This window comes from Dipodomys merriami, unplaced genomic scaffold, assembly GCF_024711535.1.
Source record: "Dipodomys merriami isolate MVZ:Mamm:240054 unplaced genomic scaffold, mDipMer1.0.p SCAF_138, whole genome shotgun sequence".
NCBI lineage: Eukaryota > Metazoa > Chordata > Mammalia > Rodentia > Heteromyidae > Dipodomys > Dipodomys merriami.
This window is the reverse complement of record NW_027202693.1, coordinates 803,712-827,790: the sequence shown is the minus strand read 5'-3', so window position 1 is coordinate 827,790 and position 24,079 is coordinate 803,712. Positions and strand designations below refer to the sequence as shown.

At 45.4% G+C, this 24,079-nt stretch overlaps 1 protein-coding gene across 1 annotated transcript in view; it reads left to right on the top strand.

Annotated features, from left to right (window-relative positions):
- The window catches only part of LOC138825585 (IQ domain-containing protein K-like), a 68,724-nt gene that overhangs the window by 19,012 nt on the left and 25,633 nt on the right, over positions 1 to 24,079 (top strand). Inside the window, exon 5 of the mRNA XM_070020244.1 lies at positions 12,203 to 12,287. Within this exon, the coding sequence (XP_069876345.1) occupies positions 12,203 to 12,287 (85 nt within the window). The remainder of the gene's footprint in view (positions 1 to 12,202; positions 12,288 to 24,079) is intronic.

The following is a 24,079-nucleotide window of genomic DNA, read 5'->3' as shown; positions in this document are numbered from 1 at the left end:
CCTGGGTGCTGTCCCTTAACTTTTTCCCTTATAGCTAGTGCTCTACCACGTGAGCTACAGCTCCACTTCTGGCTTTTTACTGGTTGATTGGAGATAATGGTCTCACTGACTTTGCTGCCTGGGCTAGCATGGAATACCTGCTATCTCAGCTTCCTGAGTAGCTAGGATTATAGGCGTGAGCCAATTTGGGCTCTGTTTTGTAGATCAGGAGGCTTATTTATTATTCTACCACTAGCCTTACTTGATTCAGAGGCACTTCTGAGATCTAGCCATGTTGATTTGATTATATCTAATCTCTGCTTTTTTATGGCTTCATAGGGCATATTTCATTTCTAGATTTGTATTAGCTATGTATTCATACAAGAAATGTTTATAGAGTACTACTGTGCACCAGTATCACTTTAGCTGGGCTATTGGGCATAGCAGGAACATAATAGCACAAATCCAAGCCTTTGTGGAATTTACATCCCAGTGAGAGTAAATATGTTAAGTGTTAGGAAAAATAAAGCAGAGAGAAGCGTCTGGAATATTGAGGGAATTTAATTTTATGTGGTGTGGGAAAGTTATCTCCTGATTATGATGCGTTCAAGCAATATTCTATTATTTTAAGCCTTCAGTAGAAGAAAACAAAGTTCAGTAACTTAGAAGATAATACATATTTCATCTGTTGCTTTGAGAGTGTTTCCATGTCAGTCCTTTGTAAGAACAATGTCAGGAAGTTGAGACACAAGGAAATCAAATGAGGTTTACTAAGTCCCTTTTTAATTTTTTTCTGTAGAGGCATCCTCTCTGTCTCTGTCTCTGACTCTATCTCTCCCTCTTTCTCTATTCTCTCTGTCTGTATAACCTAAGTTAGCCTTGAACTCACAATGCTCCTGCCTCAGCCTTTGGAGTGCTAGGAATAGAGGTATGCAGTACTATGCCCAGCCTGTCAAGGCATTTTTTTTTTTTTTTTTTGTCGGTTGTGGGGCTTGAACTCTGGGCCTGGGCACTGTCCCTCAGCTCTTCAGCTCAAGGCGAGCGCTCTACCACTTGAGCCACAGGGCCACTTCTGGTTTTCCTAGTGGTTTATTGGAGATAAGAGTCTCATGGACTTTCCTGCCCGGGCTGGCTTTGAACCATGATCCTCAGATCTCAGCCTCTTGAGTAGCTAGGATTATAGGCGTGAGCCACCAGCACCTGGCTTGTCAAGGCTTTTTTTTTTTTTTTTGGGGGGGTCCGGTCATGGGGCTTGAACTCTGGGCCTGGGCACTGTCCCTTAGCTCTTCAGCTCAAGGCTAGTGCTCTACCACTGAGCCACCTTCCCAGCCCTTGTCAAAGCATTTTTAAGTACAGTGAGAGACTCTTAGCCCTCAGTGTCAACATCTTTTGCTTAAATCTGTTTCTTGAGAATGGCAGGTTGAATAGACTCTTGGATGACCTCCCCATATTGAGAAGAATAACCATAATAATAAAACCAAGATACCACTTGAGCCAAAGCTCCACTTCTGGCTTTCTTTTGGTTACTAACTTGAAGATAAGGGTCTCATGGGCTTTACTACCTAGCTGGGTTCAGATTTCCATTCTCAGATCTCAGCCTCCTGAGCATCTAGGATTACAAGCATGAGCCACCTGCCCCGGCACCAGTTTTCCCTCCTTTTACTGATTTTTGTTGTTGTTGTTGTTACTGTAGATTAAATGCAAGAAGTTGCACTTACTAGGCAAGTGCTTTGCCACTGAGCTACATCCCAGCCCTTTTCTTGGTTCATTTGTTTGTTTTTCTAATCTGAGATTATATTTTGAAAGGAGAACAATATTGGAAAACCTTGTCTCATTTTTTAGCTTCTAAAGCCATGCCCAGGGCTGGTGCACAGGGCTCTAGGTTTAAATCCCAAGTGCCACAAAACAGAAAAGCCAATTGTGCAGCTTAAAATGGCTGCCAAGGGCCACAGAAACTCCTAAAAATGATAGATTTCCTAGAAACTGTTACCCTGAACTCCTTGCTTGAACTTGAACTTGTATTCTCTATTTCCACTACCGTTCCGTGAGATGCCCAAAAGCATGATACAAAAATTAAAACCACTCATCTAATTCATATTGGAACACCTCTCCACAACTTAGTGAGGTTGGTGCTGGAGGAAAAAATAAACAAAAACAACAGAACCAAGTGACTTATGGTTCCAGCCCTGGGGGTGAGAGACACATGTTTATAACAAGCTGTAGTTTCTGTCCGTGAGTGTTGTAATTCAGATGTTAACAAAGCACTAAAGAGAAGTGGGGAAGCAGGAGGCCTTCCAGGGCCTCTCTCTCCTCCCTTTCTTCCCCCGCCCCCCCTCCCCTCTGGAATGGGCCTGGAGCCAGCCCAGCTAGAGCAGTGGCCATGCTGGGTACTGTCCAGATTTAGCCTTGCCAAGCAAGAACTCAGGTGCTGAATTCTTCTTTAGAACACACGGGATCAGGACAAGCCAGAGAAACAAGTGGAGAAAGTTTCTGTCTCTAGGGGAGCCAAACTCTAATCCAGGTGTCCTCCTCTCATTGCTAGAAGCACTGCTGCTCCCTAGCTTAGTGGTAGACAAGAACATTCCCAGTCACTGCCTGGTCTTCCAAGCCAACAACAGTGCAGCTCTCTGACTTTGTTCCTGATGCACAACTCTGAGTCTCTTGCCTCCATTTAACATTTTTTTTTGCCAGTCCTAGAGCTTGAACTCAGGACCTGGTTATACTGTCCCTGAGCTTTTTTTGCTCAAGGCCTGCATTCTACCACTTGAGCCACATCTCCACTGCTGACTTTTTGCTGGTTAATTGGAGATAAGAGTTTCTCCAACTTTCCTGCCTGGCTGGTTCAAACCCTGATCATCAGGTCTCAGCCTCCTGAGTAGCTAGGATTACAGGCCTGAGCCACCAGCATATGGCTTGCCTCCATCTTTTTTGCTCCATCATTAGAGAAAACTCAAGGGTAATTTCTTCATCTGGGGAGCCTTACATTAATCACATCTGCAAATAAGTCCCTTTTGCTGCTGTCAGGTGACACATTTGCAGGTCCTGAAATTGTGATCTGAGTGTATTTGGGATCTTTATTCTGACTTCCTTGGAGGATAATATGGGGAAACTGATGGTCACTGTCTCCTCAGGATCTTTTTATCTTTCTGGAGATAACTTCCATTACAAAACTATGGCGTTTGTAAAAATTATCCGTGCTCAGTGAAAAAAAAAATCAAGCAAAACAAAGAAGCAGAAGGCCCCAAATTACCTCAGAGCCTGATTCCATGTCAGCCATGTTGCCATTTTTGACGTGTTATACATTGAATGAATGTGCAGATAGATATAAGAAGATGTATTTTCACTGCTCTGAGACCAGAGCTGACACTGTCAAGAAATTTGAGCAGAGGGACCACAGTGCCACCGTCCTGCTGGGGGCTTGAGAGTGTTCAGTTCTTTCTCCTAGATGTGTAGGTGCAAAGGCATCTGCTGCGAAGGAGGGAGGGGCAGGCGGAGGTTGCACCAGCTGCTATGGAAAGACCATAGAGAGGAATAGGGCTTGACAGGGGCGGCCCCCCGATGGCTCGATTTGGGGTGCACGTAAACAGGCTGTTTCTGTGATTGTCACTAGCAGGCCTCCGCAGCCCTGGAGAGGGGGTCGAGAGACAGATGGTAGGTGGACTCAGTTCCATATTGGCAAAGGCCAATATCATAGCAAGTCCACACAGGGCCCAGAGGATCTTTAGCCACAGGTGAAAGCTTTGTTGTCTTTTCTAAAGATAAATATATCCTGCAGCCTAACCGAAGCTAAAGGGAAACTAGGATCCTTCAGTTCCCTTGAAGGTAAGCCCCTGATTGACCTAAGGACCTCCCATGAGGCTCCGCCTCTTAAAAGTCCCACCACCTCCCAGTGCCATCAGCATAGGAACCTTGGAGCAGCAGTTTCGGGTCAGATCCAGAATTTGGGAAAATGTGATGTGACAGTCTTCAGAAAGAAAAACCCACTTGTTTATACAATTGACAAGAAAAAAATTTAAATCCTTTTAGTCCTGATTTTAACTCTCTCTATGGTGTGTGTGTGTGTGTGTGTGTGTGTGTGTGTGTGTGTGTGTGTGTGTGTGTGTGTGTGTGTGTGTGTGTGTGTGTGTGTGTGTGTGTGTGTGTGTGTGTGTGTGTGTGTGTGTGTGTGTGTGTAGTCTTTTCTGTTTTTGGAACTGGGGATCAAATCCAGGATGTTGCAGTTGCTAGGCAAGCTCTTTGCCATTGAGCTACATCCCAACCCTAGTCCTGATTTTAGACTATAGCCCTGTGAAAATCCCCTAAATATTATAGGTTTGCTAGCATCTATGGGCTCCAATAATCCTGCCTACCAGCCTAGGAGCCATTTAAAGGGTGAGCTAAGGTCTTATTTTAATGTTCTTTGTAAGACACGCTCTCCAGAGCCCAGCTGCTTTGCCGCTGGATGTCATTCTATTGTCAGTGCACAGCTGGTAGGTTGGGATGGTTTGCCAGTTGTTTATCACATAAATGATGACCCCTCTCCTCACTCAGCATGCTCTGTGTTCTATCTATGTCTCAGCTTTTTGTTTCTTTTCTGTGCTGTTTTAATATATATGTAGATATGTGTATATATATATATGTGTGTGTGTGTGCATACATATCTATCTATATGTACATTTTGTATAGCTAGGGACCTTGAGAACCCTTTTAAATTAAACTCTTCTTCAGCTTATAAAAATAACTACAATCTGTCATATGTACAATATACATATTTATTAAATAAATTATACAGTGAAAGGAAATGATCCTTGGCTGAACATTAAGATCCACCTGAATAAATAACTCTGGACTTAAAAACCATCTTTCAAAAGAAAATATCACTCCAAATGATAGAAAGAGGGGTAGCTTTGATTTGTCTCTATTTCTGGTAGCTTTTCTATTTTCAACAAAATTACTCTTTTTAAAAATGATTTTTCCTTTTCTTTTTTTCTTTCTTTTCTGCCAGTCCTGGGGCTTGAAATCAGGGCCTGGGCACTGCCCCTGAGCTTCTTTTGCTCAAGGCTAGCACTTTACCACTGGAGCCACAGCAGTACTTCTGGCTTTTTCTGTGGTACTGAGGAGTCAAATCCAGGGCTTCATGCTTGCAAGGGAAACACTCTACCACTAAGCCTCATTCCCAGGTCCCAACAAAATGAATAAAGAATGAATGAAAGTCAGTTGTAAAATGGAAGGGTATTTACTTTTGGCAGTAGTGGGGTTTGAACTGAGGGCCTATGCTTGCTAAGCTGTGCCCCAGCCTCCATTTCCCCTGTTTTGTTTTTTTGTTTGTTTTTGGTGTGTGTATGTCACATGTATGTGTGTGCCAGTTCTAGGGCTTCAACTCAGGGCCTGGGTGTTTTCCTTTAGCTTTTTCATTCCAGGCTAGCACTCTTATCACTTGAGCCACAGCTCTACTTCTAGCTCTTTGGTAATTCATTGGAAACAAGAGTCTTACAGACTTTCTTGCCTGGACTGTCTTCCAACTTTGATCCTCAGATCTTAGCCTCCTAAGTAGCTAGGATTACAGGTGTGAGGTGAGTCACTGGTGCTTGGCTTCTCTGTTTCTTCTTATTCCTTTTTTGTTTGTTTGTTTGTTTGTTTCTGGACTAAACTTATGTTTATTCCAGCTCTGCATCCATTTCCCCTTTTTCTGGAACACCTCAAGTTCCTCGAAGGACCTTGTCTCTCCCATTCTTACACCATATCTATCAAAGGTCAGACTCTACCTCTGTCTCTGTCTGGGGGATGGGCCTCAGGCCTGACCAATCAGAGCAGTGAACTCCCCCTGACCACAATGGATGCTACCTATGCTGGTTCAAAGATAATCCCAAGACTTTTCAAGAAGCAACCAGGAGTTTCTCTCATTTTCCACTGGACTTGGATCTTTGTGGTTATAAAGCTTTGAGGGGAGAGGGCTACCTCCTAACAATCCTGTACCTGCTAACAGCAGGACAAAGAGGTGGTGAGAGTCCAAGTTGGTGTATCTATGAACTTCACTATCTGACTAGGCCTAAAGCCGACTCAATCCTTTTGTAGTTGAGTGAGCCAGTAATACCTTCTTTTCCCTTTTCTTAAGCCAATTTGAGTTAAATGTCTAATACTTGTAATCAAGGGTCCTAATAAGCTCTTGTACATGATTCTGCCCCAACTACCCTCCAGAACTGTGTTAAGTCAGCTTCCTCCAGGTTCTGCTTCAATAGCAAGCAATCCTCAAACCTCAGTGCCTTCAACACCCTGGATAATTGCTCTGTCTGTTACATGTTGGCTGCCTATCAGCTTGTGCTCTGCTCCACATCTTTTACCTTAAAACTTAAGATGAAGGAACAGCACTCTCCCAGTAGAGGTAGAAGAATAATGTCCAAACTATACAATGGCAAACACTCCTCCTCACATCTCATTGGCCAGTATAAGTCATGTGACTGCAGTCAGCATCAGTGGTGCAGAGAAGTGAACAGCTCCTACAGAGAAGAATAATACAGTCTACCATGAGCTCTAATTAGAGATGGATGAAAGTGTTTTCTCCTCACCTTTCCACAGTGGCACATTATCCCCTATCTCCTGTTGGCCCAACTCCTGTTTATGAGTCTAACCCCATTCTTTTGAAGTTCGTAGTCCTAACTCAACCAGCCAATCAGAGGCAATTACATTATGTACTAGCATATTAAGAACAGGAGGTTAGACTTTTAACCAAAGACAGTAACCTGGAGAAAGAGCAAAAAGAAAATCAGTAAATCAATGCAAGGTAGAAAAATGAAGTGCTACTGTTCTGGTCTCACATCCCAGGGGAGAAGACTCCTGAAAACCATCATTAAAACTGAGATCTTCAATGAAATGGTGATTGTGTTTTAGTAAAGGAAAAGGTTGCTTAGGGTAAAATGGCTTTTCAGCTCAGATCTATCCTTGGACAAAAAAAAAAAAAAAAGGAGGAAAGAAAAGAAACTACAATAGTTTCATGATGAAAGGTATCTTGTGACCACAAACTGAGGTGGAAACAAGTTTTGCTGTGTCATTTGAGGACAAATCTCAGCCTGTGACAATCTATTTGTACTGATGTTTGCTGAAGGAACTGCAGATATTCCTGCCTTCAAAATGGCACCAAGACCTGTTCACACTGCCTACTAAAGATAATAATTAATGGCAGTAGGGCAGAAATTTTGCTCTCATGCTCCCTTGGTAAGGGGGAAAAAGCCTCTTAATTTATTTTATACTAGGAAGAATAGATTTCTGTCTCAGTCATTTATTTCAGAGGCAAGAGTGTCAGGGGGACAGTAAACTGTCTTTCTGTTCACACAAGACAGAAAGAAGGACTGCTTCCAGGAAGGGCAAGCAGAAACCCAGAAATCTTCCAAGTGCCTCCCTCTGTGAGGACATTTGACAAGTGGTTGTACTGCACCTGGGTCTCAGAGGACTAACACATGGTCCCAGGCAGTCTGGACACACAGAGGCTTCACCAATGGGGTTCGATGAGTGGGCCTCAGGGCTGTGTTGAACTGGAGTGACTCAGCCCAGCCTGCTGCTGGAGTAATCACAGCTTGCTGATCTCTTAGGGCGGAGATTAGTGTGGGGGCGAAAGCCAGATCACAGATCACAACCAACGAGCCCCGGTTTCTAAATGCGCTTTGTGGCTTCGAGAGAGCAAGTCTGCCCCTGGTAATGAGAGCAGCTCCTCATGTCACTGAAGAAAGGAGATGAGAGAGTCCAGTGATCTTTCCAGATATCTCTGTTGAACTTTTTCCAGCAGTTGAAGTTCATCAGTCAAGAATGCCAGGCCTTGAAGAGGGAAAAGTTGGGCAGCCAGTGAAAGTGGAGGGCCAGGTCTTTTGCAGGATACAGGAAGGTGGACATGAGCCCATACTGGCCTGCTGCAGATGGTGATGGATACAGGCCCTGTGCCATTGCTGTAGATAGCTTCCATGTGAACACAGCTCCCTCTCTTTCCTAATGAAAGGTGGAGGGAATTTTTGGTTCTGAAATCCATTTTTCATTATCTACTTGGCCCAGTGTGATTTTGGATGGTACTTCCTTAATGGCTGGAGAAACTCATGAAAGTTTCATGAAACTCATGAAGATAAACCTTTCAGAATTTCTTATTGTGTATTTCATAAGCAAGCTATATTTTCTTTATGCCTCACAAATCTTTGGGTTAGCTAAAAAAAAGGGGGGGGGTGGAGTAACCATGTCTGTGCTTTTTCTTTTTTTTTCTCTCCTTTTTTTTGTGCTGGTCCTGGGTCTTGAACTCAGGTCCTGACCATTGACCCTGAGATTTTTCACTTAGGACAGGTGCTCTTACCACTTGAGCCATAGATCCACTTCTAGCTTTTTGCTGGTTAATTGGAGATAACTGAGGCTGGCTTTAAATTGAGATAATTAAATCTCAGCCTCTTGACTAGCTAGGATTACAGGCCTGAACCACCAGCGCTTGGCCTTGTTCATGCATTTTTATATATACATGCACACATAAGAGTCTGAAAGATCTGTTCCTTTTCAGAATTATTACATTGATTCTTGTGATTCTTATGATTCAAATATATTGAATTCACAAATGTGAAGAGAAAGGAGGACAAATGAGCATTTACTAATAAAATGAATCTTCTTAGAAATTCACCCAGCCACGCTGTCTTGCCTGGTAAAATGTCTGCTCTGGGGACGACAACTTCAGCTCCAGAGGAGCCTCAGCCCAGCCACCCCCTCCCATGATTGATATTCCCATCTCCTGTCCCCTCCTTGGCTCCCTGGGGATCAGCCCTTGTCTCTTTATTTTTATTTGACTTGAAGCCAGTGGCATTGATTCCAAAAGACAGAAGAGGATCTGGCATGGCTTCTGTCCCTTCAAGCTGGCCTGCTGAAATGATGGCTAATTCCTTTTCATTTGGCCTGATACACTCGGTTTTCTCATACTTGTTTGGAAACGAGACAGCATGGCATTATTTAGCTCTGAAAGCAGATGTCACCAAAGGTGGCCTTGTATTACTGCCTTCAAGGTCCTCTAGAAACCTCTTTTTTGCTTTTCAGTGATGCCATTTTGACACAAAGCAGTGTGGGGTTTCATTACTGGCCAGAGCACTCTTTTGGGGTGCACAGCCCCTGCATCCTCAGATTCACAGTTCTGTCCACTTGCTGTCCCCCAGTGAAAATACTGGCTTTGGGACCATGACACCAGTGATGAATATTGTGCCCAAGGCAGGAAGACTGCTCAACAGAGATGCTCCAAACCTCCAAGTATAAGTGACAAACTCCATGTGGTTTAGCTGCTGTTTCCTCCACTGGAAAATGGCTGTTTTTTTGTTTTTTCTATTTCACACAGACAGCTGCTAACCCCGTCCTTCCCCTCCCAGGCCACTACTTGGGTTTCCTGCATAGCTTGTGTTTGCAACAGCAAATACTGACCTGGAATGAGCCCATCACCCCTCTGTTGTTTTTTGTTTTTGTTTTTGTTTTTTTTCAGGTAGGATCTTGGGCTTTTGCTTGGGCTGGTCTTGAGCCATAATCCTCCTACCTCTGCATCCTTGAGTAACTGGGATTATAGGTGCATGCTACCATGCCCAAACTCAAAGGATAGTTCAGGTAATGTTTGAGGGTAGATTGGAAAGGGAACAGGAGTGATCCAGGAGAGAGAGGTGTCAGGCCTCCCATTTGAAAGGTATATTTAAGCAAATAAAGGCAAAGTGTCCCTACCTCAGGGCAAATGTCATCCCACACCAAAGGGCAGGACCTAGTATTATGCGTGAATTCGATTGGCAAAATACAGAGGAGCCCCACTCTGAGAAGTCGAATCAGGAGTCTTTATTACAAAGCTGGTGACTGTAAGGGGACTTCAGTCCCAAAGGAACTTGCAGCCTCGAATGAGGAACTAAACCTAGTGAAAGCATATTTACAGAAGGAAAGCAAGCTAGGGGGAACAATCAGGGGCAATCAAGGGCAAGAATTCCCCAGAGCAAGACTTTCCTGGAGCTTAACAACCTTTGACATACCCGTACCTTTTGGAACAAGGTGAAAAGTCCCCATCCTCCACTAAGATGCCAAGATGGTGGTATGGACAAGATGGCATTACCTAGGCCCAGTATCCATATTTCACTAGCAAGTTGAGGCCGAGCTGGCATTCTGCTGGGTGCCCTTGAGCAGAGAGCAACCTGTACAACTGTAATGGGTGCCACTGGCTGGCATGCCAGCACAATGGGCCTCTGAGGGGCATTCAGAAGCACTGGGTAAGATTCAGCCAGTGTCCGTGTGCCACAGTCTCCTTAGAAACACCCAGATTGTTCTGGTAGCTGTTACTTCAAGGATATGGTGTGTTGCTGTGACACTACTGAGTTTTAAAAAATAAGAGCGATGGGGCAGGGTGTGGCTGCTTTTGCTGAGGCTGTGCATTAACTAAAGGCTGGGTACCAGTGCTCCCCTGCCCGCCTTCCACTTTGTATCTCTGCCCTTTGATCTGATCCATTGCCTACTGCAGTCTCTGTACAAAATCACCTCAGCTTCTGGAAAGAACAGATTCACCTAGAAGCATCTTGTGAACAGAGGCAAACTGTCTCTTAGACAGGTGCCTCGTTATCAGCTTGAAAAGCGCAGCCTGGGCCTCCCTGGTCCAGGACTGAGTCAACCTAGCCATACCTGTGGCTTGAGATGTTCTAACTATGCATACCTTTCTCATCCCAGATCCCAGTTCTCCCTATTTAATCTGAGACCAATGCCCGGACATCAGGACCCCCAAGGTGGCTGAGAATGTACTGAAGTGCTGTCTTTCCCAAGGCTACCATGCAGTAAATCTGTTTTCTCTGCCCTTCACTCTTCATTTGACCACTAGATCATTGTCCAGGTGTAATGTAGGACTCCTAGACTTTGGACCTCAGATCAAAAAACCCAGTTTTCACGGATATCTATCTCTATCTATCTATCTATCTATCTATCTATCTATCTATCTATCTATCTATCTATCTATCTATCTATCTATCTGTATATTTGTGTGTGTATATAGATATAGATATATATTCCCAGCTACTCAGAAGAGCAACTGACTGAAAGGATCTTGGTTCAAGGCCAGCCTTGCTAAGAAGTTACTGAGACCCCCATCTCTACCAATAAGCTGAGTATAGTGATATGCACCTGTCATCTCACCTACCTGGGAAGTATAAATAAGAAGACTGTGGTCTAGGCCAGCTCAGGGAAAAACACAAGATACTTCCCCAAAGATAATTAATGCAAAGAGCTTGGGCTGGGGCTCAAATGGCAGAGCATCTGCCTGGCAAATATGAGGCTCTGAGTTCAAACCCTTGTATGAAAGAAAAAGAACAATGGAACTGTGGGTGAAGAAAAGCATTTATGTGGAAAACTAGAGAGCTAGCCACCCTTGGGGCGTTAAGTGAATAAAAATGGAAAGTGAACATTAGGGAAACGATGCTAGCAGAGCTGCCATTCCCAGGGTGTAATTACCTCTGCAGAGAAGGGGGAGGCTTTCCCGCCTTAGTGCTGTAGCAGGGATGAGGCCTGCCAGCACACCAGAGCCAGGAACAGCTGCACGTCCAGGAACGGCCACTGAACCCTGAGTGCTTCTGGCTTTGGTTTCTTTCATTCTGGAGCAATTCAAAAGAGCATTCATTCATTCCAACAAATAGACTGAATCAGAATTTTCTTTTCTTTTGGTGAGAACTAGGATTTGAACTCAGAGCCTCCTGCTTGCTCAGCTGGCTGGCTTGCTCAGCTGGCATTCTACCACTTGAGCCATAACTCCACTTCTGGCTTTTTGGTGGTTAATTGGAGATGAGAATCTCATGAACTTTTCTACCTGGGTTGGCTTGGAACCATGATCCTTAGATCTCAGCTGTAGCTAGGATGACAGGCATGAGCTACACTTAAAGCTTTTCTACCAGAAATGACATTGTTGGCCAGTTGCCAGTGGCTTACACCTGTCATCCTAACTACTTAGGAGGCTGAGATGTGAGGATTGTGGTTCAAAGCCAGCCCAGTCAGGAAAGTCCAGAAGTGGAGCTGTGGCTCAAGGGATAGAACACTAGCCTTGAACATAAAAGCTCAAGGACAGTGCCCAGGCCCTGAGTTCAAGGCTCAGAACTAGCTAAAAAAAAAAAAGACCATTGTGTAAAAAAGGAGCTAGATGAGGCTCTTATTCAGAGACATCATTGTGTTGTCAGTGTAGCCAAGTAAAGGACGGGTGCTCATGACTGTGTGTGACCGTTTTCTTCCTTTCCAGCCCTCGGCCACCAATCCCGCTGTCCTTGCTGCTGACAGAAGAGGAAGCAGCGATCTCCATCCAGGCATTCTGGAGGGCTTACCTGGTAAGGCTTGTATGTAGCTGTGTGGTCTTTGTCTTGGGGTACGGGAGATCTCTGCCTCACAGAGAGACCCTAGGAAAACCCTCAGATGAATTTGAGAAAAGATATGATCACTCTCTCTCACACACATAACTCAGAAACTGGGTTCCTTACAAACTATCCCTGAAGGGTGGTTTAGAATTTCTGCCAAAACTGGGCTGGGAAGGTGGCTCAGTGGTAGAGCGCTTGCCTTGTAGGCCTGAGGCCCTGGGTTCGATTCCTCAGCACCACATAAGCAAAAATGAAAAAAGCCAGAAGTGGTGCTGTGGCTCAAGTGGTAGAGCACCAGCCTTGAGCTGAAGAGCTGAGGGACAGTGCCCAGACAGTGCCCAGGCCCAGAGTTCAGGCCCCATGACCGGACCCCCCCCCCAAAAAAAAAAGAATTTCTGCCAAAACTTACTTTGCAGGCTGAAGGTATGAGTCAGGTCGTCGTATGTCTGCCTCTTGGGTGTGAGGCCCTGAGTTCAAACACCAGGACTGCTTACTAAAACTGCAACAACTTACTTTGCAATTCTCATGAAAAGAACTGGCTAGCTTCTGAAAGTTGGCCTGATTGGCCTGAATTGTCTAAAAATAATCCTATAGCTAGACAGAGAGAGGAATACATTGTGTTAGAAAAGAAGGAAACTCGGATATATTTTAAAGCAGTCTGGCCTTTTCTTCAAAGCAAATCATACCCAGAAATCTGGTGGGCAACAGGTATGTAATGTTATGAGTGGCTTGTGTCATCCTGCCACGGGCCAGGGGGCTTTGGAGCACATTCCCAGTGCTGTGGGTCCAGTGTGAACCTTTTCATGATGGCAATCTGCAGCCCAAAGAATGAGTGACAAAAGAGAGAAATAGATAAGTTGGGCTTCATGCAAATGAAAAATGTAGGTGAGTAAAAGAGAAGCCACAGAATGGGAGAAAATATTTCCAAACCAGGTATCTAGAAGTCTACTAACCATCATATATAAAGAACACTCACAACTTGACAAGAAAAAAATACAAACAACTATGAAACTGTCAAGGCTTTGAATGGACATTTCTTCAAAGACAATATATCAATATATATGCAAATAATCCCATGTGAAGAAGATGGTCAGAAGCCGGGAACCAGGTGGTTCACACCTATAATTCTAGCTACTCAGGAGGCTGAGATCTGAGGATCGAGATTCAAAGCCAGACTGGGCAGGAAAGTCTGTGAGACTCTTATCTACAATTAACCACCAGAAAATCAGAAGTGGTGCTGTGGCTCAAATGGTAGAGCATTCACCTTGAACTGAAGAGCTCAAGCCCCATGACCGACCCCAAAAAAAAGAAAAAAGAAAAAAGACAAGAAAAGAATATGGTGTGAATCAAAGTCACAGTGAGCTCTTACCTTTGACCCACCTGTGTGACTATAATGAGAAAAACCACAAGGGCAGAGAGAACTTGGAGCCTTCGTGTATTGCTAAGAGTATGTATAATAGTATAGTCACTTTGTTTTGTTTTATTTTTGTCAATCTTGGGGCTTGAACTCAGGGTTTATGCCATTCCTGAGCTATTTGCTCAAGGCTAGTGCTCTAGTATGTTGAGCCACATCTCTACTCTTGTATTTTTTTAGTGGTTGATTGGAGATAAGAGTCTCACTGACTTTCCTGTCCAAGCTGGCTTCGAACTGTGATCCTCAGATCTCAGCTTCCTGAGTAGCTAGGATTACAAGTGTGAGCCACCAGTGCCTGGTGGTACAGCCACTTTGGAAAACAATCTGGCAGTTCCTCAAAGAGATAAACAGAACTTCCAGCCTCATCCTTCTCTGACAAGTGGTCTGAGGACCTCTTACAAGTATAGTCACCCAGTACTTGTTCTGTGTTGGTTCCTGCCACTGTGTTGTCATGTGTGTCACAGCTTCCTTCCTTTACAAGGCCAAGTAATCATCTTGCCTGGAAGTCTTAAAACCCACCAAAGCTGCCAAGATCCTCACTCGTCTACCACAATGCTAGCCAGAGAGCTCATTAAAAATGTCTTAGCTGACAGCATTCACAGAAGTACCACATGCCAGAAAATGCTATTTGTAGCATTGTGAACTCTTCTTGGGGGGCTGTCAATTTATAATTAGCCTAGTAAATAGGTCCCTGATAGTTTATTTTAATTTACTTGATTGTTGTTATAGAGGTGATATACAGAGGGATTACATTTTCCATGTGTCTGGTAATGAGTATATTTCCCTTCGTACAGTGTCATCTGTTCCTTCAGTCTCTCCCATTCCCTCCCTCCCGTCTCTACCCACAAGTTGTATAGTTCACTTTTATCAATATCCAATGCAGCCAGTGTGCTCCACTGCTGCACTTTCCACCTGTTTTTTTTTTGGACTGTGCCCTCTGATAGTTTTTGATTTTTTTAAAACTAAACGTGAATCACTTCTGCAGAAGCAGACATTCCATTCCCTGGTTTCTTTCAGATTGTTTCACCATGCCAAATTGGCTGTGTATGTGTGTGTGTGTGTGTGTGTGTGTGTGTGTATGTGTGTGTGTGTGTGTGTGTGTGTGTGTGTGTTTCAATGCATTTTAATCATTATTTGCATTTAATGCATTTAATGAAATCTGATCCTCTGGCCGGGCGCTGGTGGCTCATGCCTGTAATCCTAGCTACTCAGGAGGCTGAGATCTGAGGATCGTGGTTCAAAGCCAGCCCAGGCAGGAGAGACCGTGAGACTCCTATCTCCCAGAAAACCGGAAGTGGCGCTGTAGCTCAAGTGGTAGAGTGCCAGCCTTGAGCTGAAGAGCTGAGGGACAGCGCCCAGGCCCAGAGTTCAAGCCCCACGACCGACAAAAAAAAAAAAAAAAAAAAAAAAGAAAAAAGAAAAAAAAGAAATCTGATCCTCTGACAACTGTCCTTTCTGTAGCAGCCACGTTTCACAGTATCCGAGTGCTCTTCCGGCTGTACCATTCCAGAGGGCATTGGTGAGCAAGTATGGAGAGAGGGCAGTGGGGACTGCTGCTCTCCATGGATCACAGTGGTTAATTTCCTTAGTGACTTGGGAGACAAGGACCAGATGGACCCACTACGTGTGTGTCTAATGAGGCCTTCTCCTCCTTTGTTCTGTTTGATCCTAACTCAGTCTGGACACCTTGGTAGTGAGTGTTGGCAGTTCCCTCCTCCCAGTTCCATTCTTCTAGGCCTTGGGATACCTTGAGGATCACAGAGGCCACCAGCCATCACCCCTATTTATGGATTAACACCCTGGTAAGTCACTATCACAACCTTGCAAACTTAAAATAAGAGTGCAACGAATGAGCCGAGACTGGGGTCTCTCTTCTCACAGTAAATGGTGGAAAATCTGTGCACTTATACTTTATAGTAAATGTCGACAGCAGGCTGAGTGTGGATGCAGCACCCCCTGGAGAAAGAGCTTGCTATCAACCAGAGGGCAGAGTTGGTGGAAAGGCCACTCCTGGATTGGGCCAGCTTGGACATGATGGCCAGGGGACCTCATTCAGGCCAGTAAGACTTGGGAGACTCTATTGGAAAAACTATCACTAGAATAGCTGGGACAAAGCCACTATCATCACTGGGGTTACCAGTCACCAGGCTATTGGTGACCATCTCACCACTGAGAGGAGCCTGCCAGACATGACTAAAGAGGCAACCAGAGCCAAGACTCAGGGCTCTGTGTATGTTGGGTCTGTGCATGGCTGAGTGCCAGCTACTTGGGAAGCAGAGGCAAGTGTTCAAGGCCAGCCTGGGCAACATAGCAAGACACCACCTCAAAACAACAATCCATCTCTTGAGAAGTGTGATTATTTTGCCTGTAGACCTCTAAGAAGTGTGATTATTTTGCCTGTAGACCTCCTGTAGGGTGTCTTAGGGGTCATTGCTGGCAGGAAATCACAGACCTCAAGTCATTTGGAGGACAGTCTGCACTGTGGATCAAAGAGTCTACCGGAAGAGCATCCTGAGGACCCTACATGAGATTGGTGGTGTTCACACAGCTTTGATTTATCTTACTGTTTCCTGAAAACCACTTACTTCTGTTCAGAGATCTGATCAATGGCAAACACAGCCCAAGAGCAGGGTCCCACAGCCCAGGAAAGGGCCTGAAAACAGTATCCAAGGAAGGTTTTTCCCTTCCCCCCATATTTTCCTGCTGCAAGCAGGAATTCCAGCTGGAAAGCGGTGGTTTTCCACAGAGAGGAAAAGAAAGGCAGCTGCAAAGCTGGGCCATGAGGCATATCATTTTGAGGTGGGAATATGCAACTGAAGTCTTGCTCAGCAGCCTAACATTCTTGCTTATGATACTCTAGCTGAACAGAAATATGCCCCATGTTTTTAATACCGTGAGCTCCTGCAAGGCATGGATAGTTCATGCCTATAAATCCTAGCTAGTAGGAGACTGAAATCTGATCATGGTACAAAGTCAGCCCAGGCAGAAGAGTCTATGAGACTCTAATCTAATAACCAGCAAAAAGCCAGAAGTAGAGTTATGGCTAAAGTGGTAGAGCACTAGTCTTGAGCATAAAAGATAAAAGCTAAGCAAGAGCACCAGGCCCTAATTCAAGCTCTCAAATATCACACACACACACACACACACACACACACACACACACACACACACACACACACACACACACACACACACACACACACACACACACACACACACACACACACACACACACACACACACACACACACACAGCCAAGCAAAGGTGGAACATAGTGTTGCTTACCTGTAATCCCAGAACTCCAGATGCTGAGATAAGGGGATTGTGAGTTCCAGGCCAGACTGGCCTACATTGCAAGGACCTCTCTTAAGAAAACCACAAACGAACCATGTACTGGTGGCTCTCATTATCCTAGGAGACTGAGATCTGAGGACTGGTTTTAAGCCAGCCCTCGCAGAGAAGTCTGTGAGACTCTTATCTCTAACATAAGGTACTGTGGCTGAGTAGTAGAACACTAGCCTTGAGCAAAAATGTTGAGGGACAACACCCATACCCTGAGCTCTGTTATATGTGAATTCCATCAGCGAGATACAGAGAAGCTGTACTTTGAGAGGTTGAATCAGAGTCTTTATTAGAAATCTGGTGACTGCAAGTGGACTCGAGTCCCAAGAAAACCTCGCTGTCCTGAATGCAGTGAGCACAAAGTTTATAAAGGCAAAAATGATGTCAAGGCAGATGTCACATGGTATGGGGACTAACAAAGAGTGCAAAACAAGCCAGTTAAGGGTTAACTAAGGAGAGCAATTAGATATTATAGAGTTTATCCAGGAGGAGCAATCAGGGGAAGGGATTTTAATAACTAAGGGTAGAGATTTCTTGGGAGTCTAACAACCCATGTCATATCTGCAGTTCTGGGAATGACCTATATCACCTCTAGAGTTCTCAGAAAACAAAAACATCAAGATTGCATTGAGGACAAGTTGACATTACTTAGACTCAGTATTCACAACTGGCAAAAAATAAACCCACAAACAACAACTCCAGTTCGTGGCCTCTTTAATTCCTCAGTGACCCCAAGCAGGCTCCTATCTCAGGGTCTTTGCACTTGCTGTTTGGTCATTGCACCTGCCACTTGTCAGTCATAGTGTCCTCCCTCACTTCCTAGGGGTTCTTCTCTGCTGGCCACCTTTTCTACAAACAGTACCCTTTTTGGTTGTGGGGCTTGAACTCTGGGCCTGGGTGCTGTCCCTGAGCTCTTTAGCTCAAGGCTAGTGCTCTACCACTTAAGCTACAGTGCCACTTCCTGTTTTCTGGTGGTTAATTGGAGATAAAGAGTCTCATGGACTCTCCTGCCTGGGCTGGCTTTGAACCGCTGTCCTTAGATCTCAGCCTCCTGAGTAGTTAGGATTACAGGCATGAGCCACCAGCTCCCAGCTCCTTAATCACTTCTGATCTTTGTTTTCTTCCTGTCATATTACCTATCTGATACCATGTTGAATATTCACTTACTTGTCTAGAGAGCAGAGGTTTGACTTCCTTACTTTGTGTCCTGAGCTCGTAGCCCATAGAAGGGGGTGGTTAGAATTTTTGAAATAAGTGGCTGGATTCCTGGAATGATTTTCCTCATGAGGCCCTGCCTCATACACCTTTCCCCGACCCCTCAAAGAAGAGTAAAACCTGGATCTCTGCCCTTTACAAACCTCCTCTGATCACACACACACAGCCACTTGAATGTGGGCAGGGACACGCCTGTTCACCAGGACCCTTGACCTTGTTGGCTGTGCATGTTAATTCTCCAGAGACTACACTTGAGAAAGGCCTATTCCTTCATGGCTACCATTGCCAGCCAGCTCCTCCCCAGGGCCTCGTCCTGTGAACCAAACTACTGGAAAGCACGGCTCCCACGTGGGCCCGACACCAGAGCTTCAGCTTTGGAGTCATCTGAGCATCAGACAGGGAAGATGGAATTTCCTTCCTGGCTGATGTCTGTTGCCAGGTGGGCAGTCGCTGCTGGCAAAAATCAGACATAGTATTGCACAAAAGGAATGCTAAAAATGGGGTACAGTATATCAGGTCCCCTCCAAGTCCCTGTGTTAGTGCACAGCCACCTCTTATCTCAGCAGCCTCAGGGAGGTAGAGAGCATGGCCCCATGACCTGAGAAGCAATATCTGTCCAGGCCCCCCCCCCCAGCAGAATTATGAATTGGGGATTTCCCTCTTGTGAAACCCCCATGTCTGACACTGATTCATGAACTATTTCCATATGTTTTCACCCACTCCCTTCCCTTACTGACACAGAATTCAAACCCAGTTCAGATCCTTAGCCATCTCAGACATGGATGGATGGATGGATGGATGGATGGATGGATGGATGGATGGATGGGTGGACGGGTGGGTAGGTAGGTAGGTTTACATAGATTGATTTGTGGTGGTCCTGGATTTAAACTCAGAGCCTATAGTTTACCATACAGGCACTCTACCATTTGATCCCTACCCCCAGTCCTTTTTGTTTTAGTTTATTTTCCAGATGGGGGTCTCAAGCTTTGGCCAGAGGCCAGCCTTGGATGCCAGGGATATCTGTATAAGTCCCACTGAACATATGGAATGAATTTTTCAAAGTTCTCAGAAATATTGAAGCCTTGGTTTTAGACTGAGGATGCAGACAGGACTGGCTCACATTCAGTGGAGTGCTCCCCAAATGGCCCTGGCTACCTGTTTTGCCTCTCTACTTGCGCAGAGGCCTCTGGCCTTCCATTGGCATGTGGCTTTATTTGTTCCTTCTGCCATGTGACAGATGTTCATTGAAGGCCTCACCAAGAACAAAGGTGCACATTATAGTAAATCCCTTCAATCCCCAAGGAGCTAAGAAAAAAATGAAAGTATTAGGGAGTAGGCAAATCTGGGATTTTGAGTCACTTGCTATGTTCCAGGCTCTGCACTAGCATTGCATAAGCATAAGCTGTTCCCCACCTTGCCCTGTTCCTATAAAGTGGACATGTGTGTACCTTTTTCTCATGTGTAGATGGACTGCCATGGCTCATAGGCCCTGTGCCACCTGCCCAACACTGTACAGAGGTGAGTGGTAGAAACAGAATTCAAGCCTAGGTCTGCCTGTTTGCAGAACTCCATCTCTTTCCCTTCTCACACGTCTCTTTTCTTTCCTTCCTTCCTTCCTTCCTTCCTTCCTTCCTTCCTTCCTTCCTTCCTTCCTTCCTTCCTTCCTTCCTTCTTTCTCTTTGTCTCTGTCTCTCCCCTTCTCTTATACAAATACACATATACACACTTCCTCTTCTCCCTCTTAATTTTTGCATTTCTACCAGCAACATGGGAGAGTTCTAGTTGCTCCATGTCTTTTTTTTTTTTTGGTCATAGGGCTTGGACTCTGGGCCTAGGGACTGTCACTCAGCTCTTCAGCTCTACCACTTGAACCACAATGCCACTTCCGGTTTTCTGGTGGTTTATTGTAGATAAGAGTCTCACAGGGCTGGGAAGGTGGCTCAGTGGTAGAGTGCTTACCTTGCATGCATGAGGCCCTGGGTTCGATTCCTCAGCACCACATAAGCAAAAATAAAAAGGCCGGAAGTGGCGCTGTGGCTCAAGTGGTAGAGTGCTAGCCTTGAGCTGAAGAGCTGAGGGACAGCGCCCAGGCCAAGAGTTCAGGCACGATCAGACCCCCAAAAAAAGAGTCTCACAGACTTTCCTGCCTGGGCTGGCTTTGAATCATGATCATCAAATCTTAGCCTCCAGAGTAGCTAGGATTACAGGTGAGCCACTGGCACCTGGCTGCTCCATGTCCCTATCAACACTTGGTATGGTCAGTCCTACTTTTTTTTTTTGAGATAGGTCTTGTTATATTTCCCAGGCTGGCTTTGAACTCCTAGACTCCAAGGATTCTCCTGCCTTATCTTCCCAAGAAGCTGGGACTAGAGACTTGTGCCACCACAACTAGAGAGTCTTTTTGAATTTTAACCATTCTAGCAGTAGATACGTGTGTTCAGCTAGGTTTCATGAGTTACATGTTACAGACAGTAAAGTTTACCCTGTCTGATGTCCAGATTCTTGAGTTTTGATAACCTAACCATTACCACAGCTAAGATATAGAACACATTGTACATCATCCCCAACATTCCTTCATTTTCTTTTGTGGTCCTCAGAAATTGATTTGTTTTCTGCTCTGGTAGTTTTTGCCTTTTCTGGAATATGATATAAATGGCATCATAAAGGACGGGGCCTTAGCTTGATGCACTTGAAGTTCTCTCTTTGTATCTAGGTGTCTGGGAAGTCCCTTTCTTCTTTATTGCCAAATATTATTCCACTGTGGAGCACCAGAAGAGAAGAAATACAAGGCGGGTATTCATAGCCTGCTGATGAGTACATATGTGGAAGTTTCATGACTGGCCTGTTCGTACCCCTGGGGTGCATAGCAGTGCTCTTGTACTTATGCTGGCATCTATGGAGCCCGGGAAGATTGTAACTTTCCACAATCATTTGGCACCACATTGGCACACCTAGATCTCTTCTGAATGCTTACATCTAAAGGCAGACATACTTTCAACAGGTAGCGGATGGGTAATAAATCAGCCAGTCTTTTTTCCATTCAAAATCCTGTGACCCAACTGGAGCCCCGAGGAAGCAGGACAGAGGTCAGCCTCCATATTTATTTCCCCATAAAGTCAGTTGTTTTAGGGTCCCTGTTCCTTTTCCTTTCTGCTTCCTCTCAGCTGCTTGGCTTCCTCCTGTCACTGGGCTGCCTCATGGCTTTCCTGAGCTTCCTCTTCCTCCCTCTCCCGTCCCTGGTAGGCAGCTGCTTCCTGGACAGTGGGAGCAGGTGGGGGTAGGCAAAGCAGGTTTCCTCCCTTTGTACTGCTCTAGAGTCATTGCTGCTGTCCCCCCCTCTGGGGACCACCAGCATCATCAGGTGAACCAATGTCACCTAAAGTAGCACTTCCGGCCTCAGGAAGGGGCTGGTGGAGTTTCTGCTAAGGTGTGAGTCATATTTTCCTGCTCAATCATACAAGGCCTAGGGCTGTTGAAGGTAATTAAATATTTGACTACTTTGGAGTACACGCGTGTGTACTTCTGTGTGTGGTGTTGCTGGAGAGTGAACTGGAGTCTTTCACATTCTAGGCAAATACTCTACTACTGCAGGCTGTGAGTTTTTTTTTGTTGTTGTTGTTTGTTTTTGCAGTTACTTTGATAGAAAATTTGAATGCAGTAGAATAGATTAATTAAGAAAAACTCTGCCTTTTACTTTCCTTTTCTTTCTTTTGCTTTTTTAGTTATTTTTCAGATAAAGTTTTGAGTGTTTGCCTAGGGCCAGTGTGGACTTTGATCCCCCCTACCTAAGACCTCTAGTACAGCTGGGACCACTGTCAGGCATGCACCTTGGGGGCTGAGATAGTGTCTCCCTAACATTTCCCCCATTCTGACCTTGTACCATGATCATCTCAATCTGTCTCTGGAATAGCTGGAATCACAGGCATGAGCTACCATTCTTGGCTCCCACTTGGCTTTGAATAAGGTCCTCAGGATGATTCTTGGCTTCTAAACTTTGGAAGCAGTGCTGTAGGTGACAATTGCAAATCCTGGCTTACAAATGCTGTGGCCTTCAGTAAAATGGTTTTCCTAAGCCTCAGTTTTCTTTCTTGTTAATAGCGCTTCTCTTCCCCTCCCTGGGTTCTGTACAAGGGTGCTGATGATAATGGGGCACACCAGCACTCCACATAGTACCTGGCCCTGGATCAGGATTTGGAACTACCAGCTCTTTTCTTTACTGACGTCCTCTGATCTGCCTGAGTTTCTCTGAGAACACATTCCTGACCATTTCCTGACAGTGACCCCTAAATGCTGGCTTTACTTCCCATCCAAGAAAATCCTGGGTCTTTAAAATGTCCTTGAGCTCTGGTGATAAAGAAGACCTTTTGTGTGTGCCTGGTAGGATTCTGGCTGTACCCTCAGAGGGTGGGCGCCTCATTTCCATGGTCAGCCTCTAGCCTCAGTTCTCAGGGCAATGGCAGCCCTACCCCCCGCCCCCCCCCCCCCCCCGCGCCTTCCCCCTCCCCTGTCCCCCAATCCCCGCCCTGAAGCCTGAACTAGGCCAGCACTGCACACAGAGGCTTCGGGTTGCCCTGAGCTTAGCTTTCCAGGCCAGGCCCTTCCCCTTGCCCTTCCCCCACCTGCTCTTGTGTTGAAATATACTCAGAGTAATAGTTAGAAATGCATCTCCCTCCTGGGAAAGGATTTGCCAGTTTGCTAGGCTGTAAGGAACCCCCTCCCCCTTATAACTACCTAGTCATAGTATACCCCCAAGAACGTGGGAGGGAGGAAGCTGCTAAATCAAACCCAAGATTTGCCCATGGTATACTTAGGGTTCACCCCAGTGGGCTGGCCTTGGAGCTCAGGGCTTGAGCAGCCAGGATATCAATCCTTCCTCCCTTGCATGAGACCTTGGGTTAGCAATGAACTTCTCAGAGCCTCCCTTTTTTCACCCTAAAATATGGCTGAGAATAACCCTTGTTCCTAGGGTTGTAAAAGGAGTAAATGAGGAAACCACACATAAGCAGGACTGGCCAGATCATTCAAAGAGCCCTTTGCTTAAAGTAAGCAAGAATTTCTGGCCAGATGTGGTAGTGCAGGCCTGTAATCCCAGCATTCAGAAGGCCGAGGCAAGAGGATCATGAATTCAAGACCAGTCTAGGTGCCATAGCAAGGCCTTATTTTTAAAATCAGCAGAACATAATATGAGTACCTGCTAAGACCTGGCCTGTGGCACTTCTCTGGCATCTCTGTTCCCAACTCTCCCAGAGTCCTTTTCTTTGAGGTGCTGAATGACTTCCTTTCAAGGCAGAGTTAACAGGGATGGTCCATAGCAGAGATTTACTCCCTTCTGCGCAATAACAAGCGGTCCTAATACTGGGTGACTTAAATCCAAACAGTTGATTTTTTTCCCCACGATGCTGTGTCTGGGCTAGGTGTTCCTTTGTTGGTCTCCCCTGGGTTCACTTGTGGCCAAGTTCAGCTCTGACGGGCCTGGCCAGTGCTTATAACTGATGGCAGAAGGGATCAAGGGAATGAGGCAAAGCCAGAACCTTCCAGCCTCAGAGGCCCAGACTCTGGAACCTGCAGAGCAGCACTTGTGTTACCTTTTGTGGGTCAAGGCAGGTCATGAGGCTTACCTGGATCCCAAGGTTCTCTGATGGGAAGAAAGAGCTGTGGATGAGTGATGTGCGCACACTTAGAGCCAAGGCTGCCAATCTTACCTGTACCTCTGAACTTCCTGCACAGCTCTGAAGCCATCTGTGAAATCACAGGATTTTTTTTATTTATTTGCCTAAGCAACTCCAATGAACA